A 21963-nucleotide genomic window follows, 5' to 3' on the forward strand; every position below is an offset into this window, starting at 1 on the left:
CTTTTGGTTAACATAAACCAACAGGCTGTGCAACCTAGATGAAGTATGCCAAAAGGAAAGTTCTTTCAGAGGTGAAACTTCAGATGACGCGGTTTTAACAAATCTTGTCAAAATAATGAACTACAAATAAATAGTGTGCATGATTACAGTTATGGCCAATAATTAATAAATGGCCAAAATTGTAATATAAAACAACTAAAAATAAAACGTAAACTAATATACGCCATTTTAAATATACATTTAGAATGCACAGCATGAAAAATGTAAATTCATATTGAAACATAGTTTCGTTAATAACATTAAAGTGTTATTAAATAAAGGCTTTTTTTTTTTTGAAAGATTAAACTATCTGAGCGTAACATGATGGCAAAGGTTATCTAAAAACTTTAAAATAAAGAAAACATACACTTAAATATCCAATATTGGCCAGTGTATCCAAAGTTGACTGATGCTGATTTAAAGCAAATAAATCCAAAAATCACTTAAGATATTCATCCCTTTAAATATTTTTCCCTTTTCAGCCAAATTAACCAAATGACTATATTATTAACCAAAGCTAATATTTGAAGAGTTTGGTTTTTAAAACGCGATAAATGCCATTTTTTTTTAAAGTTGAGTTTCCGCACACTAATAGTATTGTATCTGGTCAGTATTGAAAAGTCAATTTTTTATTTTACGCAAAATAGGATACCCGACAAGATATTAGGTCATGTTTTCTCCCTTTTTACCCAAACCGCGACAAATGCCAGTCTTCTTTCCCTGCAGAACGCGATATATCCACTCAACCAATCACAGCGGACTATTCCATGCACTGTAGACAGTAATGGAGGTGCTTTGAATCAATGTAACATGGTAAAGATGAATGCACTTTTAGAAATGGAATATAAGGGAAATGTCATTTTGGGATATCTGTGGTCTAATTTGATATTGTTGTTAATGATGAAATTTTCTTTTATTGTTTAATTTATAGCATTAATTGCTAACATAAGATGACCCGTTGAATTCATTTTGGGAGCGATGACTGATGAATGTATTTTTAGGCCGGTGCCGAGAGGCTGTCTATATGGATCAACTTACTACGTTGTGTATTTTCAAGTTTCAATATGATAAATAACTTTCATATTGATTCAATGGATTTATTGCATTTTAGGGGGAAAAAAATTTAATCTTATAATTTTGATAAAATCAAAATCTGGATTAGAATTTTTAATGTTATCATAACCTAAAGATGCTATGTGAAAGTTTAAAACAGAAAATAGTGGTTTTCATCTTGCCACTTACTCGGCAAAGAAAACACATTTTTACTCAAATTAATCGAAATGGATTTATAGTCTTTTGGAACCAAACTGTTCATTTGTCTCTGCACATTATTCTGGGATAATTCCAGAACTATTACTCATTTCAAAACAAAAAAATTCAAGCAATACAAAACAAACAGATTGACTGGTGACTGCAGATTCATAATGCAAACACTGTCGTTTTGGTAGAATTTGAACATCAAGACACCACAGAGGACTTCAGAGGGGTGATTTAACACTGAAACTCCAGAAAGTGTGTGAGAAAACAAAAAACAAGTGTGACAGAACCCAGCACCACACAGAGGGTAAAATAATCAACCCATCCTCGTCTACTATCAATTAAACATGTGTCTTTCCTCAGAGGAATGAGACGGGCTTTAATGAACACACCTTGCAGGAAGAGAGCGAGCAAGAGACAGAGCTGTCAATAACATTAAAGCTTTTATTCTAAACACTCTCGTGCCCTCCTGGTGGGCATCAGTCTCTTCAGTGGGCGCTATGATCAAGGGCTTCGCCACCAGCCAATCACTAGTTGCCCAGCGACTCACCCTGGGATGCATGGGGTGCACAGCATGAGCCGCTGGAGGTGCTTGATGCTGGATTGGGAGGTGAAACCGCAGAGCTGCCAGAGTGACTCCCCATCAGCATAATTAAGAGAGAGGGTTTTTTGGTTGTGTGACTTCAGACTGCATTACTTATCTCTTCCTTCCACCCTCTCGCTCCCTCTTTTCCTCTCACATGTTCCTCCTGCCATGTCTTTGAGAATTGATTTTAACGCCTCTGGTGTGCTTAGAAAAGGACTAGAAAGAACAGAAAGGGAATGATGGGTACATGTCAGGCCTTAAAAGGAAAAAGGAGAACGAGGGACAAAACCTCGAAAACAAAACAAAGGAAAAAGGTTGAGCCTTGGCCTAGCGCATGGTACACAAATTAGGCTCATGTGATCTTTCTCTCAACAATGTTCAATTCAATTCCATATCATGATGTATCACGATTATATCTAATTTATTTTGTGCATTTTCATTAAATTATTTAAGCAGGCTTTTTTATATATATAAAATTATGTTAATTATGAATATTATGAATATTATATTAATTCATATATTCATAAATATATAATTAATTATTGTTAAGAATTAAAAGCAAGTATAGCTTTTAAAACATACAAGCAAATGCAAAGTATTAAAGGGGGAAAATACAATTAGGGATAAACAAAAAGCACTTTCATTATCTGGGAGTGCTTGAAGTATCCAAAATTTTACAGATAGGTTAACCTATCTTTCTTTTTCTTTTGCCATTTGATTCTTACTGTTGAGATCATAGACAGTGGCCGTTTTAATAGGCTGCATTCACACTGATGCACAGATCTATTTCAACAAATCAGATGTTTTGTCCTGCTCTAAAAACATAACTGATTGTTTACATCAATTTCATATCATGAAAGTAGATACAAGAGCATTTAACCGCAGCCACGAGCTTCAGGGCAAGCAGACTAAAATGCTAGGCTCAGAAACATATATACATACACACAAACACCCATAAACCAAGCAAATACAGCGTTAGTTTTACAACTACAGATGTTAAACTTAATTTAAGATATCTATTTTATATATACCTAGTTTTTTAAATCTTCATTTTAATGAATCAATATAGATTCTTAAAGGAGCAATAAGCAATTTCTGAGAAACACTGTTAATATTTGAAATCACTAAAACACGCCCCACCCAAAGGATCACACTTCCATCTCCCCAGATTCACAGACACACTATGGGGGAACCAGAAACCGATTGATATCCATCTTGTAGGACTTCTCAATTCTCTAATTGAACCGTGAGGAGACGAGGAACGAGGAGCTATGAGCAAAGATACACAGGTGTGTCCTATGCGGAAGTCTTTTCAGTCTAAAAACCTGAGCACGTATAAAGTCTGATCATTCAAATTCTGCCGATTTTATATGGTAATTCAAACAATAAATGCCGTTTGGACACTGATGTGTCATAAAGACATCTTAGTTCAAACTACAGATAATATTTACTTTAAAAAATACTTAAATACTAAATCACACTATTTTTTATGATTAGAATTTAATATGTAAATATTTAGTTCTAATATAATAATAATAATTAATAATTTTACCCTTCGCATAATTTGAGCGTCATACATTCAACCATCACAGATTTCTACGTAACTTCTTCAGAGGGGGGAAAATAATTTAAACTACACCTAACCCTTAGAATAGAAACTTGTCTCCACAACAAAATACATACAGTTTGGTTCAGACATGAATATAACACAGAAAAGTGTATTTAGGTTAAGGGGTATGTCCAGGGGACAGATCGGTCACCTCGTCTGGGAGCTGCTGGTAGATGGTCTCTGCTGTGGCGAGGATGAGGAGCGGTGTGAATGAGGGTACATCCTGCAGGAGTGTGAGGAAGCTGCTCTTGACCGTCTCACTGATGGCTTCCCACCAGTCACTGATGTGAGGCATGTAGATGATGCTGGGTACACAGCGTCGAGCCTCACGAAACACCTACACACAGACCAGACTTTACAAATGACCGCATTCACTCCTATGCAGAAAATAAGGTGGATAGCGTGCGCTGACTACCATCATCACACATTTTAAGCACAATAATAGTTCTACAAGCCCACAGCACCACACACTGGATGTGTGAAGCCTTTAAAAGTGATGTTGTGTTTTTGGGCTTGCCTGAGCACAAGACTCCTCGGGGGTTTTGGCACTGACGGAGTATAGCGTGGGTAGGTCGAGACGGTGCACAGTGAACTTCTCCAGGTGGTGCAGCACAGCAGGGGCCAGGTGTGTGCTCTGCCCCGCGCCCCGGGGTCCCGTCAGCAGCAGCCGTGGCCGGTAAGAGGTGGGCTGCTTGTAGGCAGAACTGAAACAAAAAGAAAAAGGTCACTATATATCTATCCATCTGTCTAGGTGAGTTAGAAACATTCAATTCAAACCTAGAAGCACAGAAATGTTGTCTACACAGATGTTAGTTTTGAGAAACTGCCTCAGTTTCTCATCTAGGAAGAGGTGCTGACAACTTGAATGAAGCTACGACGGCTAAATAAAATTTCAATAATGAAGATAAATAAATAAGGTAATTGATAAAGTTGGCAGCTATTTAGGAAGGAAACATTTTCATGCATTTGTCATATATAACAAGATGAACCACTTGCCAACATCTCATTTAAGTCTGATCAGCTGAAAGTATTGATGATCGCAAGCTAATGCCATAAAACATTGTTTCACTGAACCGTGAAGAACAAATCGATGCAAACGCAATTGAAGTAGGTCTGCTGAGGAACACAAGCTGTCTCAGTGCAGACTGTTAGTCCTGCAGCATACCAACAGATGGCAGCAAAACACAACATTTGATTTTATCGTGTAGAGACTTTTCAATCTGACAAGTTTTGTTTGTTTATTTTCTTTTGCCATAACAGCATTGCAATTGCAACATAAGCATAATAAATGAAGGGCCTCAGTGTATGGATTATGAAAGTGTGCGGAGGTTGAAAGCTGAGAATTCAACTGACTCACGTGGTAAAGTGGAGAAAGGCTTTGTGTGTCGTGCAGGAAGCTGCTTCCTTCAGCGATCCTGACTGAGTTTCATAAATGGAAGGAGCACCGAGACATTCCTCGTCCTCGCTGTACGAGTCATCCACCAACAGATGATTGTCAGTGTCTGAAATCACAGAGAAACCACTTTATATTTCTGAAGACATCTCTTCAGATGCAGCGTGGTTTATAAAAACAGCAGATTAACTAAAACAGAAAACAAATGAAACATGCCGCAGGAAAAGTGCTTTGATTTGATGCACTAGTATTGGGGTTACTCTGATAACAACAATGATTTTATTTAATCTTATATTTTATCCCCCTTTCCCTCCATAGTACATAAAACATCCCTCAGTTACACATTTATAAAAATAAAAGGAAAATTTTGCACTTTTGAAAAAAAACAAAAAAATGTTTTAATTAAACATTGGTTTGCAAATGACCGATTTTAACTGAACGTAGAACTGGTGGTGGTGCTTTTTTTGGTTATTCAGTGTTCCTGGAAGAAACTAACAATAATACTGTTAAAATAATAATAATAATATTTTATATATATATATATATATATATATGCAAGGTCAAAAAAACACTTTTATTGTGTTATAATATGCATTTATTTTTCCCTTACTTGCTCAACGACTCCCAAACGATTCGTTCAACGATTCAAGGGCACAATAAAAACAAAATCTGTCTTGTAAATCTTAAGCGATTAAAAAGTGTTTAAAATCTTCTAGAGGAAAAAGATTCCATTAATTCAAAAAGCAACCATTTAGGAAATAATAATAATAATAATAATAATAATAATAATGAACAAACTCAATCCAGGAAAACTAAAATCTCTAACCAGGTGTCCGTTCATCTTTGACATGAAGTTTCTCTAAAAACAAGCAGTTTAATGGTATAATTACGGCAAAGAAAAGCTCACAACTAAATGGTGCGATGAGTCACATGACTTCTTTCAAAGAGAGCAGTCATTAAAAATACTGGGAAAATTCTATTCCCAGCAGTAATATGAGGTGGGAATTATAAAGCTCTGTATGTAAAGGCACAAAATATTGATCTGAATGGATGATGAAACACCTAAATGAGAAAAGAAGGGCAAAGGGAAAAAACTAATTAAACATTTTTTTGTACCTGTGATGTACAGTAGAAATAACTCGCTGAACAGAATAAAATCCAACAACAGGAAATGGGAGCGTACCGTGTGTGTGTTCCCTGTGCAGGAGCTCTGCATGGGGGAAGACTCGCATCAGACAGGCCAGCGTTTGGGCCAGTGTGGGCTCCAGCAGGGGCTTCAACACACAGGAAAGGGCCTGACCGGGCGGAGCTAGGGCCCTTTGACCCGCAGGTACTATGGAGCGCAGAGCACGACCAAAGTCCTGCGCCCCCAAAACGATGGAGCCCACGTCCAGCTGATAACGCTGGCTGCTGCCGTAGATCTGAGGATAGCACCGCCGCAGAGCCGCTAGAGCAGCCTCTGTGCAAAGTGCTTTGATGTCGGCCCCACAGTAACCTGAGACACAGCAGAGTTAGACACTCATCTGGACAAAAACATCTCTCTGGCCACCTTTAACAGTGTTCAAAAACGTTAGTAAACTGATAACTTTAAATATTTACAACCTAACAGTTGCATAATTACTCAAAATAAATATATATATAATAAAATAATAAAAGGCTATGAAAAATAAGATATGAAATGTTGTTGTTTTCACAAACTCTCATTTTTAGTTTAAATGTTTTAAAATTGTTTTTGGTTTTTTGGTTTCCATTTAAAAGTTTTTTTGAATTCGAAATGGTTAGAAATTTGAAAAGATAAAATGAAAAGATATTGCTTAAACTTTATTATTATAATTTATTTAAGAAGTCTAAGTTGACAATAGTCTATCTTACAGTGAAAATATTAATACTGTGTTCCATTCAACTTAACTCAAGTTTTTTTTCTTTTTATAGTTGGGAAAACAAACTGCTATTTAATTTTGGACTAAGCTACAAACAATATCCAAAAAGATACATTAGAGAGCAAATAAAATGTTTCTACATTAAATAATAATAAATCTGTTTTAAATAAAAGTACAATAGTAATAAAAAAATAAATAAAGAATTCTAGAAAAAAAAAAAAAAAAACAAGTCGCGTATGTGTCATTTTATTTCATTCAGAAATAGGCCTAATGCCGACACAATTTGTTTACAAACATTATAATAAACACTGTAAACATAGCTAGGCTATTTTATTTTCCTCACTCCACAACAAATCCTTTCAATTAACAGTAGGCTATTTAGAAAAGAACAAGAATTCAAAATATAGGCTAAATTATAGCAATATAAACAACAAGCCAAAACAAATTAATTAAGGCTAAAACAAAATTTAAACCAATGTTGGGTCTCTCCAATCAAATGTTTCCATATTCGCGATGTATTTGAATGCCAAATTATTATTTATTATGTAGCCTACTTCAATGGTGTTCAAAGATTCATGTAAAACAAAATATTTTGAATAACATAACAGCGGTACAGTGATAACACTTAACTGCACAGATTTTACTACATATTTAAACTGAGCAGTGTGTGTTTTTTTTCAAAATGTTTGACTGACTGTATTTTATTATGATAATGAATGGGCTGCATTGTCAAGGTAGCAAAGCTTAACTGTGTACATGCATGCGGCGCCAGCACAATCAAATGATTTTATTTTCCTTCTAACAGTGGAAGCAACAACTCCTTTTAGTCATAAAGATAATTTGAATTGTAAAAGGTTTTCCTTTATCTGTGTACATTCACAATAAAAGCAAATCTTTGTGCTTTTGTAAAATAAGCCTAAAGAAAAATAGGATGCTGCTTTCTGCCGTTTCCTTTCGCGCAGCACAAAAATTAACCGGAACTCTGCATACTAGTTCATGCTGCAACTAGTTGTGTTGAGATATAGAGCTGAAGCTAAAAAAGCATCACTTTTGCATCCATCTTACCGACACACTTCTCAGCTAGCTCATCTATGAAGGGTTCAGCTAGCTTGGGGCTCCAGTCCCTGGTGTGGATTTCTAAAATGTGCTTTCGAGCCTGTTGATGAACGTAAACACAAACACAGACAGTGTACAGATAAAACAAGGCACTTCAAAATGTACAGCAAATCGGTTTTGATCATAAACATTTAACAAAGGGGCTGGTTAAAACATAAAAGCTAACGTTTGATTAGCCAGCATCCTGCTATGAAGACAAACTACATACACATCTAGAAATCAGACCAGCACTGAGCTGACCTCATATCACAACAACTTCAAAAACAAAGCTCAGGCATAGATGATGCACACAATATAAGGGTGTAGATATGTTTGACAATTAGATAAGTTGTGTTCTAGCTTCATAAATTGGATTGTGTAAAGTGTAAACTGAGCTGTTTCTAGTCTAGTTAGTTTGTTACCACCATTTGCGGGTCTCAATTTTCTGCAACAAATAAAATAAATAAATAGAGTTGGTATTTTTCAGTAAATCAAGTTCTCTCAATACAATACATTCTCAATAATTAACCGATTTTATCTTTATTTAATAAAAAATACTCTAAATGACAAAAATAATAAAATAACATCATAAAAGATTTATACAGATTTATATACAATTTTACTAATTATATAATATATAAAATAATATATTTTATATATAATACTACAAAAGTAGTGCATTTTCTCATTTAAAAGTACTGCTATATGAACAAAATGCAATAACATTTGGTGTATATACACACACATGTGTGTGTGTGTGTGTGTGTGTGTGTGTGTGTGTGTGTATGGGGTCGGAGCCCACTACTGAATACACCACATATTAAATATTTTGTATTTTCTCATTACAAATGATGTTTTAATTTATAAATTCATTATAAACAACTCCAATTAATTAAATAAAATGTTATGGACTGAAACCATTAGTGAAAACTTATTGTATCTTTCCAATTAAATTTTTTTTTAACTTTTTTTTACATTTTGGAAAACAAACCAAATGCTAAAATTTTTAATTTTCAAAGCTTTAATTATTTTTTAAATCTCCGATTTTTAAGTGTAAAACTTTTGGAACCCATTGTATAAAATAAAACTACTCATAGTAATTCAACAAAACGCTACTGCATTAAATTCTTCTAAATGATCATCGTTTTCAACCTGTTTCTGGTGTCATTGGGATTTAGAATACACATCTGTTTAAATGCTGTTCAATGTTCTCACTTTATTTGAAATCTCTGACTGTTGGATAAGAAAAATATATAATCTAACGTTATAATATCTCTCTCAATGACTAGTTAGCCTCTACTTAAAATAAATGTGTAAAACAGTGGTTTTCAACCTGTGGCCGCGGTGGTATTGCAGGTGGTCCGCCAATTTCTATTAAAATAAATAACATATTTCATATATATAATTAAATAAAAAACGGTAACTATGCTTCCACTATTCGAGCTCGCTGATTGGTTTAAGAATAAACCGCCAATTTATCTTAGATATTTTTGCTGCATATGCTACAGAACAACAAATTCATACATGCATAAATGGCTGTCAACATGTTCCGTCCTGACTGCTTGCTCCGCTGACTGTTTCCCGTTTTGCTGAGCGCTGCCAGTCCGAGTTATTTTCTGTTCATTGCCAGTTCATTCTAGGGCTGTGTGATTAATAGAAATAGTCATAAAATGCGTTTACTGACCTAATAAACTCCTTTGGAGTCAAGCAAAATGTCACCGGGCCCACTCATCGTTTTAATCATACACTAGATCTAATTATATCGCATGGAATCGATCTTACTGCTATAGATATTGTACCCCAATGTGATGATATTACAGACCATTTCCTTGTATCGTGCATGCTGCGTATAACTGATATTAACTATATGTCTCAGCGTTACCGTCTGGGCAGAACTATTGTTCCAGCCACCAAAGACAGATTCGCAAATAACCTGCCTGATCTATCTCAACTGCTATTTGTACCCAAAAATACACATGAATTAGACGAAATTACTGACAACATGGGCACTATTTTCTCTAATACATTAGAAGCTGTTGCCCCCATCAAATTGAAAAAGGTTAGAGAAAAACGTACTGTGCCATGGTATAACAGTAATACTCACTCTCTCAAGAAAGTAACTCGTAGTCTTGAACGCAAATGGAGAAAAACTAACTTGGAAGTTTTTAAAATTGCATGGAAAAACAGTATGTCCAGCTATAGACAGGCTCTAAAAACTGCTAGGGCAGAGCATATCCACAAACTCATTGAAAATAACCAAAACAATCCAAGGTTTTTATTTAGCACAGTGGCTAAATGAACATATTACCAGACGCCACCTGATTCAAATATTCCACCAACGTTAAATAGTAATGACTTTATGAATTTCTTCACTGATAAAATAGATAACATTAGAAATACAATAGCGAATGTAGATTCTACAGCGTCTAACACTTCAGTTTCATCCATCGCACCCAAAGATAAACTGCAGTGCTTTACAAATATAGGACAGGAAGAGCTAAATAAACTTATCACTGTATCTAAACCAACAACATGTTTATTAGATCCTGTACCCACTAAATTACTAAAAGAGCTGTTACCTGTAGCCGAAGAACCGCTTCTCAATATCATTAACTCGTCGTTATCTTTAGGTCACGTCCCAAAACCATTCAAGCTGGCGGTTATCAAGCCTCTTATTAAGAAACCAAAACTAGATCCTAGTGTACTGGCAAATTATAGGCCTATTTCAAATCTTCCATTTATGTCTAAAATTTTAGAAAAAGTTGTTTCTGCTCAATTGAGCACCTTCCTGCATAAAAATGATCTGTATGAAGAATTTCAGTCAGGTTTTAGGCCCCACCATAGCACAGAAACTGCACTTGTTAAAATTACAAATGACCTGCTTCTTGCGTCAGATCAAGGCTGCATCTCATTTCTAGTCTTACTTGATCTTAGTGCTGCGTTCGACACCATAGATCATGACATACTCATAGATCGATTACAAAACTATACAGGTATTCAAGGGCAGGCTCTAAGATGGTTTAGATCCTACCTGTCCGATCGCTACCATTTTGTTTACTTAAATGGGGTGTCATCTCATTTATCATCAGTAAAATATGGAGTGCCACAAGGATCCGTCCTAGGTCCCCTTCTATTTTCAATATACATGTTGCCCCTTGGTAATATTATTAGAAAATACGGAATTAGCTTCCACTGTTATGCTGATGATACTCAGCTATATATTTCAACGAGACCAGATGAAACTTCCCAATTATCTAAGCTAACAGAGTGTGTTAAAAATGTAAAAGATTGGATGACAAATAATTTTCTCCAATTAAATTCGGATAAGACAGAGATATTAATTATTGGACCAAAAAACACCACACAGAATCTTGTAGATTACAATCTGCAACTAGACGGATGTACTGTTACTTCCTCTACAGTCAGAAATCTGGGTGTTATATTAGAGAGCAATTTGTCTTTTGAAAATCATATTTCCAATGTTACAAAAACTGCATTCTTCCATCTTAGAAACATTGCCAAGCTACGAAACATGTTATCTGTTTCTGATGCAGAAAAGCTAGTTCATGCATTCATGACCTCTAGACTGGACTATTGTAATGCACTTCTAGGTGGTTGTCCTGCTTCGTCAATAAACAAGCTACAGGTAGTCCAAAATGCAGCAGCTAGAGTCCTTACCAGGTCAAGAAAATATGATCATATTACCCCAATTTTACAGTCTCTGCACTGGCTACCTATTAAGTTCCGTATCTGTTACAAATTATCATTACTTACCTATAAGGCCCTAAATGGTTTAGCTCCTGCATACCTAACTAGCCTTCTACCACGCTACAACCCATCACGCACCCTAAGGTCACAAAACGCTGGACTTTTGGTAGTTCCTAGGATAGCAAAGTCCACTAAAGGAGGTAGAGCTTTTTCACATTTGGCTCCCAAACTCTGGAATAGCCTTCCTGATAATGGTCGGGGTTCAGACACACTCTCTCTGTTTAAATCTAGATTAAAAACGCATCTCTTTCGCCAAGCATTCGAATAATGTATCTCTTAAATTGTGAGTGTAGTTGCATCTGCATTTTTATTCTTTAGCTTGGGTTAAACTAATTTTACTTTGTTGGATCAGCAGCTATGCTAATGATGTCTCTATTTTGTTTCTATGTTTTGCCACGGGATTTACATCCCGTGGTAACTAGGATTTACACAAGCTCCAGTCTGGATCCAGAACACCTGAGAAGAGATGATGCTGACCCTCAGAGGACCCCAGATGATCCTAACCTTGAATTAACAAACAGAACTAACAATTATTGCTACATGTGTGACTGCATCATATAATTACTATTAATTAGTAATATTGATAGTTCATCATCTAGCTGACTACGTCTTGTATTATTATTATTATTTTTATTTTTCTAAAATCCTGTCAAACGTGCACAAACTACTAGCTACTACTAAATATTGTAGAAACATAATTTTCTGTAAAGTTGCTTTGTAACGATTTGTATTGTAAAAAGCGCTATACAAATAAACTTGAATTGAATTGAATTGAATAAAATAACGATTTGAGCGTGCGCGATTTCTAAATCGCTTTATAGCACGATTTTTTCGCGGCCCTGACCTCCCGCAGTATGCTATCCGTTCCAATCAGATCCTAGCGCCTAGTGCGAGAACAGAACAGACTGGGCATATGCCTACTCCAGGTTCACACACTGTCTGTGATGCGCCTTTTTTTCGAGCCCATGTTAACGGATCAGAGCGTTCACACTGCACGCGGTAAAAGGCTAGAAATAAAAACGTGCGAAAATAATATCTAGCACACGAGCATAGAGAGAGTTGTGAGTTTAAGTGAGAGGAGACACATTTTAAGTGAGCACACTCTCCACGCGAGAGCAATGTGTATCTGAGCAGGCACGTCTGGTTTTGTGACAGAGCAAAGGAAATCTGATTCGTGCTCCTGCATTATTTTAATGTGCTTTCGCGTTACAATAATGCGCTCTCTATGCTGCTTCAGCATTGCATACACATACTGTATACACACTGCAAACGTGTGAACATGTATAATGTATAACAAATCTATTTCAACACCTGAGTATAGTGATTATTTTGACTTATGTCTGTTCTAGAGACGTTACAACTTTTTGATAAAGCTCTAATTGGTTTTCTTTTGGAAATATGTTTCAAATTCATCCTAAATGCATTTATGACTGTAAAGCATATATGTGTGCGTCAAAATTGTGATTAAAATCGAAATAGCAAAATTGATCAAAAAATTGCTACGTTTTTTTTTTTTTTTCATATCGCACAGCCCTAGTTCATTCAATAAATACAGTTAACAATCTAGCTTCTGAGTACTAAGTTATTAACCCAACAATAGCGGGTTCAGTTCATTTTTCTTTTTGCAGTGGGCCGCGCAAACATATATGTTTGGTTGTGTGGGCTGCGAGTTGAAAAAGGTTGGGAGCCACTGGTGTAAAAGAAACATACTTATACTTCAGATGACAGTATTTTTCAAAAAAAAAATAATAATTAATAATAATATAATTAAAAAGAAAGAAAACACTGTTACCAACAGGGCACTCAGTATTCTGGGAAGTTTGTGTGCATTAGGAATCATATTTTCCAAATAAAGCCCTCATTTTACATACAGCACACAGAGAAAATGGCATGAATATGACAGTGGGCAAATGCACAAGGCGCAGCATAAGTTTAAAACATTCATTTCACATGGACCGACTGTCACACAGAGCACACGCGATCATGCTGGATAAAAATACACACTTCACAAGATCTCACAGCTGGATTCGACTAAGTTTGCAAGGTTTGTTAAATTTATCGTTCATTAGTCATTCAAAGATTTGTTTAAAATATTTAAATGTATATTTGCTTAATGCTGAGGGCAAACAAGAAAGTATTATCATGTTTGCCTTTCTATTACTAACAGGCCTAATATAAAAAGCAATCGTTATAATACTTTCTGTATACATAAATTCCTTTGTTAAACCGTCTGATTAATAGACAGACTTCTATCCATATTAGACAGAACTGTTAACAACGATGATGAACAAGAGAGAGTGTGAGCACTGCGTGCGCTCAGGCGCTGCCGCTCTCAGTGCCATCAAAAAAAAAAAAAGACGAACACATTGGCCAAACTGAAAAACTTATCGGCCGATGTCGATATTTGAAAAATGCCAAATATCGGCCGATATATAGGCCTTAGCGATATATCAGTCAACCACTACTTATTTGTAGTTTGAAGGGCTCAATACTTGGCACAACATACAATTTTCAAGTTATTCATAGGTAATGTTTAGGCCTTTAGCTCCGGTCATAAGATGTTTTGAACTAAAGCAGGGAAGCTTTGATATCAACAGAGACTGGCATACTAAAGTAACCTCATCAAAATTAACTGGCTTTCCGTTTATCAAGATTAAAATGAGCTTGGCAAGCAGAATCTGAGAGATTATCGCAGATAAAATACGACATTTTAGCGACCAAACCAACTGCAAAACACTTAAAACTGAGCTGTCAGACAAGTCCAGGATAAGTGTTTTGAGAGAGGGACACGAGGACGCTCTGGGACACCGAATGTCAGTGGATGTCAATGTCATGTAGAAGTTCAAAAGGATTTGCACACCTTTTTATCTGGCAGGTTGAACAGAAACTCCCGGTCAAAGCGCCCGGGCCTCCTGAGTGCGGGGTCAATAGAGTCGAGTCTATTTGTAGCACCGATGACCACTATCTCCCCCCGGCTGTCCAAACCATCCATCAATGCCAGTAATGTAGACACTATGGAGCTAAATCATAAAAAGAGAACACAAATTGACTGGTTAAACTCTTCAAATGTAAAATGGATAGGTGCTGATGTGTGAATGTGGGTAGTACATCAAACTCTTTAAAAGAGCAAGAAAAATCTTGTTTTCCATCGTATACTCCTTGTAATACTAAAATCCTTTGTTTGGAAATCATATCGAACTACTCGATTCAGGAGCTTTTCTAATCCTGATGATGAAACCTTCTGCAATCCCCACCGCACTCATTCGAATGCATTACCTGTGAATCTGATCCTGCCTGCTAGAGCGAACAGGAGCGAGGCCATCAATCTCATCGAAAAAGATGATGGAGGGTCTCATGAGGTATGCCTGCCAGGACAAGAGGAAAACATCACCGACTGGATAATCACACATCTAACACTTCAAAACAGCAGGAGAGAGAACCGAGCCTGACACCTGTTTTATAGGGATATGTGATTCACTCTAAATCTAAAAAGACAACTTGTGATACACTACAAGAATCAACAAAATAAAAATCTGTAAATATCTGACACTGTTTAAAGAGTACAGGTAGACAAAGGCAGATTTTATTCCTCTAAAAAAAAAAAACAGTAAAAGGTAGGTTCAGTTATGCCGCATAAGCAATATTTTATTTTTTTCTCTCACAATTTTTCACAATAAAATGTATTGAAATGAGTAGAACTTGTGATTATTGTAAGGTTATTCGATGACAATAAAATACTTATTTAACAAAAAAAACAATTGTATAGAAATCCAGTCCTCAAATGAATATAAATTAACTTTATATTTTAAAATTCATCAATTAACATTTTCAGTAGTGGAAAAATTATTATTTTCATGATTTATATTAGATTTTAAAGATTTTAAATACTGGATTTTCAATAATACTTTATTTAATATGTATTTTTTGACTATTATTTGACCGTATTTTATTCACTAATTATTTTTATCATTATTATTATTGCTGTTGTAGTTGATGATGTTATTGTTATTATTAAGCAAATGACAAAACTGTTTTAAAACTGTAACCTGCAAAGAAGTTTAACACTTAATTTAACACGAACATTTTCAAAACTAACCCTAATTTTCTTTTACATAAAACAAACATCCAGGAATGTGCAATATCTGGTCATCAATAAATATCAACTCACAGACAACAGAAATGATCTCAAAGTCATACTAAAACCAGGATTGTGAGGTCGTCTACTAGTTCACCTGATCAAAAAGTAGGCGGAGCTGTCGTTCAGACTCTCCCACCCATTTGCTGAGGCAGTCTGCGCCCTTGCGCATGAAAAAAGACACCTTCCTGTCACCCTGACTGCATTCATTGGCCAAAGCTCGTGCCACCAGCGTCTTCCCAGTTCCTGGAGGCCCATAAAACAGACATCCTCTGCAAAGCGGGGAAAACATGTTACAAATGTTAGTGTCAACCTCTGACAGCACGTCAACTTAACACAAAACTGAAAAATAATCATATACGCAAAAAAACCTTACCTTGGGGGCTGGATCTTAAACTTCTCAAACACTTCTGGATATAATAAAGGAAAGACGACCATCTCTTTTAAAGACTGAATGTGATGGGAGAGACCTCCAATACTGTCAAACTTCACCTGCATTGAAAGAGACAAGGACATATGCTAACCCACGAAGCATCTTTATCCTCAGTGTAGACAAGTGTATAAACACTCAGACTCACAGAAGTGTCCAGATTCATGGGATCCACATCTGCCAAACTAGCACCCACTTTTACTCTGTCTCGAAGCACACCGCTGGACAGATCCTCTGCTCGCAGGTTCATGGGTAGACACCTGTCACACAAAAAAATCAAGCAACATCAAACCTTAGTAAAAATTTAGCCATGTAATAAGTCACACATTGAGTGTATTAATAGTTGTTCTGTTTTTATGTCACCTGTTACGAGCTCGGCTCATGCTTTTGCTTTTCCGCCTCTCAAAGCGCTCTTCATCAGACGATGATGTCGATTCACTACTGTGAATGGCATGTTTCTTTACTCTGGTGATGAAAACACAGTGTCGATTTAGTATCATTGAGATTATATTATGGCTCTTATTAATAGCTAGTATTCTATATTAAGATTTTTAGTGCTTAATTTTACATTTTGCTTTAATTTTAGTATTTTCCGGACTATAAGTGGCACTTTTTTCATAGTTTGGCTGGTCCTGCAACTTATAGTCAGTAAGGTGCGACTTATTTATCAAAATTAATTTGACATGAACCGAGAGAAATGAATCAAGAGAAAACATTACCGTCTACAGCTGCCAGAGGGCGCTCTATACTGCTCACTGCTCCTGTAGTCTACACTGAGAACATAGAGTGCCCTCTCGCGGCTGTAGACGATAATGTTTTCTCTTGGTTCTTGGTTCTAAATAAATGCAACTTATAGTCCAGTGCGACTTTTATGTTTTTTTCCTCGTCATGACGTATTTTTGGACTGATGCGACTTATAGTCCGAAAAATACGGTAGTTTTGCCGTGCGTTTTTGTCTTTTTTTTTTTTTTTTTTAAGTCTATACAGTTCTATTATTTTTACTTTAGCGTAAATTCAAATTTTTAAATAGAACAATTTAAAGTTTAAAATTAAACATTTAAATAAAAGAATGAGAAATGTTGTCTTGGCAACTAGCTTAAATTAATGTTACATTTTTAAGTATAATATTTTGTTTCACTTAACTTTAAATTCATTTCCATTCTTTTTTTTATGGTTTTAGTTAATTATAACAACCCTGAAACAGAAAACATTGCACTCCAAAAAAGGAAGAAATTACACATAAGAAAACACACTTCTGTAAAAATAATAATAATAAATTCACCTAATATGGCTTCTTCTTGCAGGAGATCTGTGCGTGTCAAACAGAGAGCCCTTGCTCTGCTTTCTGTTCACTGGCTCTGAGAAAACAAATGAAACGCTTTAAAAGGCAAAATCATTCATTAAAATAGCCAGTGATTGCACACGCTGCATGCCATGGGAACATCTGAGGGTCATAAGGATGTTTTAGGTGCTCAAGCACATAAGTATGAATGAAAACTGTCTTAGCATAGATGCTCATGAGTGAATGTGTATGATTAAGTACCTATTGGGGGTGCTTCATATCGCTGCACAGTTTTACGCTGCCTGAGGTTATAAGGTCTGTCGTTCTCCTCTCCAGCCTCTTCTGCCTCGTCTCCTTCATCGTCTTCATCATCATCATCATCAGCCTCCACATCTTCATCCTCCTCCTCCTCCTCCTCTTCGTGAGACTCTTAAAAATTAATTTTAAAAAAAGAGAACTCTTTAGAACAAACGCCAAACTAAAATAAAATAAAATCGTGGTTGAAAATCAAAAAAGTGTTATTTATTCAGAACTTCTGCAATGGAAAAGCACTTTTACACTTCATTTTTTTCCTGGGACACATCACATTCTTTACAAATGAAATATAATATATGTTTAGGACAGATCAAGAAGACAAATGACACTGTTAGATGCAAAAAACAAAAAATAATACAATTTATTTGATTCAAATCAAATAATTACTATGAAACTGGAACTGTTGAATGGAATTAGAAATGGAAACAGAATCATTAATTAAATTTCTTATAATTCGCCTGGTCATAAAATTTTTATATGAATGCAATAAGCTGCAATGATGCTTGGGAACATTAAACAAGCAACCTACACCAGATACAAATCACATGGTGTGACGCTAGCAATGCACCAAAAATAAATAAATAAATAATTTAAAAAAATATATATATATATATATATATTTATATATGTTTTTTATGGTTTTTTTTATATATTTTTTTTTATATATGTTTTTTTTAAATATATATATATGGTTTTTTTTTGTTTTGTTTTTTTTACCAAAACATTGAAACCTAAATTAAAGTCAAAAATGTTAAATTGGTAAACCAAGTTAACCGAGTTGTATGCAAACAAGTAATTTGCGAATAGGACAGTTTGAGAGTCCACACATACCTTCAGTTCCCTCCTCCTCTTCGGGGTCCTTTGACTTGCTCATGACTTTGTGATGCGCCTGCATTCCATACGTGTTCCTACGCAAAGACTTCCTCCTCTTCACACGGGAGTACATGTCCATGTTTTCCTGCAGCAAAAAATAAATAAACAAACATCTAAATGAGAAATGTGGAAGAATTAATGGAGTTTGTAGTGTGTGAGTTTCGACTCATCAGTGGATTCACAGCCCACACTGAAGAGAAAGGCCAATGCTTCAGAGTAAGGCAGGATTTTAATAACCTCAATGTGGGCAATCATTTCCTTAATGAGATGGAAAATAAGGCGGCCCAATTGTTCTGCTGTTTAATCATCAGTGTTAAAGAATAGGAGGAGTCACCAGTTCAGTGTCCGTCCACATGCGGAGGCGCTCCACTTCCCGATTCTGCCGTATGCTGCTGATGTTGTCCATCTCTTGAAGGACTGCTTCTGCCGTACTAACAACAGACACAAGATTCACATGCATTCAATGACCAAACATTTTAGTCTCATGAAACAATATTCATAAACAAGTTTAACCCCATGAAGCCTTGTCATATTTGATGTGTTAAATTATAAAACCTCTAAATTAGGGATGTGCAACAGTGATAGAGTACTCGACCGCGACAGCGATGATCGATCACGTAAACGAAGATTGGAAGGTTTTGTTTTTTTGTTTTTTTTTTGGATTGGTTATGGCAGCACTTTGGGTGGCGCCCTGAGCTCTGATTGGTTAGCTTCCCACTTGATGCCTCAAAAGACTTAAGACAGATAATCACGTAGTGATGGCTGGCTTCCCTTTGAGAAGAACGATGAAAATACAGTTCAGGGTAAGCTGTGCAGCGCCAAGCTGTCACACAAATCTACAAAAAATACAATGCGCTATCATCTAACATTTGTACATAAAATGTCTGGCGATAACAGAGCGGCAACTCAGTTGAGCATTGAATCACTTGCCGTAAGACCTAAATGCAACGCAGGCAGAACCGAGAACACGACAAAGCTATTCGCTGAAATGGTGGTGAAAGATTTGCTGTCCATTAGTTTCAGGGGCAGGGAAGGTTTAACATTTTCCTTAACTGTGGTGGAAGGTAAATGAGAATCGGTTTACAAAGCTAAGCATACTTGTCCAGTGGTACCTGGCTGTTCCTGCAGAGTGAATTTATTCCACTAAATGTGAACAGGCTGCGCACTCGTCTCTCATCTGAGCATGTAGACCGACTTATCTTTTTGAATACACATTTGAATGTTTGACCGGTCGTGGTAAATATAATATCCGTTTTTTTAAATGATATTATTATTTTAGTTTTGAGTTTTAGCCATAGTTAAAATATCTAGGCTATTTGGTCTCTGTTTTATACCTTATAATTAGGGGTGTGCATGGATAGTCGAACATTTGAATATTCGTTCTGCTGTAATTATTCGATAAATAAAAATGATATTCGAATTTCGCTATATTTTTGCTTGCCGTAAAAAAAAAAAATCCACAATAAAACCTAATTCGGTCACTTTCTGTGATTCTCTACCGCAGTTTTGAAGATGTCTGTAAGCAAAAAAAATAATTCATGAATGAATAAGAACTGCAGTCTTTTACAGTGCTTCAAATATGCTGTGGAGAATCACAGAAAAAGAACGAATTCAAGAACATTGTTTCGGCATATCTCAAGCAACGAATAAACACCGCTAACTTGGAGAATGCAGGGAAAAGTCTTCTCGTGTCCGCCCTAGACCCTCGGCACAAAAATCTCAGGTTCCTCGACGAAAACACGAGAGAAGTAAGAAAAAAAAACGTTTTGAACATTATCAGAGCATTTTCATTATCAGAGTGCAGGATGTAGCCACCACCACCAATGATGAAGAGGATGCAATGCCCACTCATCGGAAAAGGCTGAGCCAGTTCTTCAACGATGATTACAGAGAGTCCAGCCGAGACGAGTGGGAACAGTTCTTGCTGGAGCCATGTATTCCACCAGATGAGGATCCCATTCAGCGCTTCAGAAAAAACTTAGTCTCTTAGCACACTGTTATTTGTGTGTCCCGGCAACGTCTGTCCCGTCAGAGCGCGTTTTCTCCGCGGCCGGCCTTATTGTTAACAGACTAAGGAGCCGACTTCCCCCCGATCATGTTGACATGCCTGTGTTCCTGAACAAGAACATGTAAACAATAGGGGGGAAAAAAAGCAAAAAAGATTTGCAGACAGTTTAGAAGTTTCCAAGTTAAATGTAGGCTAGTTTCTGTACAATAGCCTAATTGCTGCAGGCTGCTTTATGTACGTTTTTTCTTTGTTCACTTTTTTTTTTTTTGCACACATTGTTAAAGGTTTTCAGCTACAAAACACAATGTAGCGTAATGTTCAAGCTTATTGTGTATAAGCTTGTTCAAAAATTACGGAAACAATAAATGTTGCTGAAAAATAACGTCTGTCTTATTAAACTTAATTTAAATAAACGAATATTCGAATATTAGAATGTGATATTTGTGGAAAACGCCCATCCCTACTTATAATAGCTGTTTGGTTAAACTTTGGTGGACTTTTTTCTTTATCTTTTAAAAACTAAGTTTCACCGCTGGATCAAAATATGCTGCTAAAGTTATACTGGAAGACAATGTTTTGTTAAAAAAAATGCAGATGAATAAAGTAGCAAAAAAAGAAAGTATCTTTGTGTGTTAATTTTTAAATCACAGACAAATAATGAAATGGTCTTTATAAAATAAAAATGCATTGGATATATTTGTAGCCTAATAGAGATGACGAAAATCTAAATTATTTGTTTGTCATAGTTTTTATCTTAAATATATTTTACATTTTATTCAATTATTTAGCAATAATCAGTGATTTCCATGCTGTTAAATAATATTTTGGTTGATCAGAAAGTGCAAATTGAATACAAAATATTAATTAAATATTAGAATACATAAAAAATCATGATAGTGACACTAATAAGAATTTATTGTACTTTCGTGTTTGTAAAGCGCAATCAGAGTTACACTTTCGGTCAAGTTCACATCTGCATCGGCAAATTTTTTTCAGATAAAAGTTGCAAGAGCTAGCCTACGTCTGATTAATTAACATGAACAATTATGCTGAAATCGCTGCATATCAGCGATTTGTTTCATGCTCATATAAGCAATGCCCGATAACGATATTGCTCTTAAATGTTTTATTTTTCTATTATTATTGTTATTATTTTATTATTGATGTTATAATAATGCAGCCGAGCTTTTTTTCCATCATACTTGTAGGCATAATTCAATTAATATGGCTTCGAAAATGCGCAGGTGGTTTATGGAAAATAAAACTTAAAAATAAAACTTAATTACAACTATT

At 35.7% G+C, this 21963-nt stretch overlaps 1 protein-coding gene across 2 annotated transcripts in view; it reads right to left on the reverse strand.

The window, feature by feature from the left end:
• Positions 1-21963, reverse strand: part of LOC132106478 (ATPase family AAA domain-containing protein 2B-like) — a 59210-nt gene that overhangs the window by 26412 nt on the left and 10835 nt on the right. For both annotated transcript variants that reach the window (XM_059512186.1, XM_059512187.1), the window contains exons 5-19: positions 18997-19093; positions 18621-18747; positions 17736-17903; positions 17475-17550; positions 16556-16657; positions 16341-16452; positions 16139-16254; positions 15860-16034; positions 14904-14992; positions 14488-14647; positions 7830-7920; positions 6068-6379; positions 4849-4993; positions 4009-4195; positions 3643-3828 (exon numbers count right to left, since the gene is read on the reverse strand). In XM_059512186.1, coding sequence (XP_059368169.1) covers positions 3643-3828; positions 4009-4195; positions 4849-4993; positions 6068-6379; positions 7830-7920; positions 14488-14647; positions 14904-14992; positions 15860-16034; positions 16139-16254; positions 16341-16452; positions 16556-16657; positions 17475-17550; positions 17736-17903; positions 18621-18747; positions 18997-19093 — 2143 coding nt within the window. The remainder of the gene's footprint in view (positions 1-3642; positions 3829-4008; positions 4196-4848; positions 4994-6067; positions 6380-7829; positions 7921-14487; positions 14648-14903; positions 14993-15859; positions 16035-16138; positions 16255-16340; positions 16453-16555; positions 16658-17474; positions 17551-17735; positions 17904-18620; positions 18748-18996; positions 19094-21963) is intronic.

This window comes from Carassius carassius, chromosome 27 (assembly GCF_963082965.1).
Source record: "Carassius carassius chromosome 27, fCarCar2.1, whole genome shotgun sequence".
Lineage (NCBI taxonomy): Eukaryota > Metazoa > Chordata > Actinopteri > Cypriniformes > Cyprinidae > Carassius > Carassius carassius.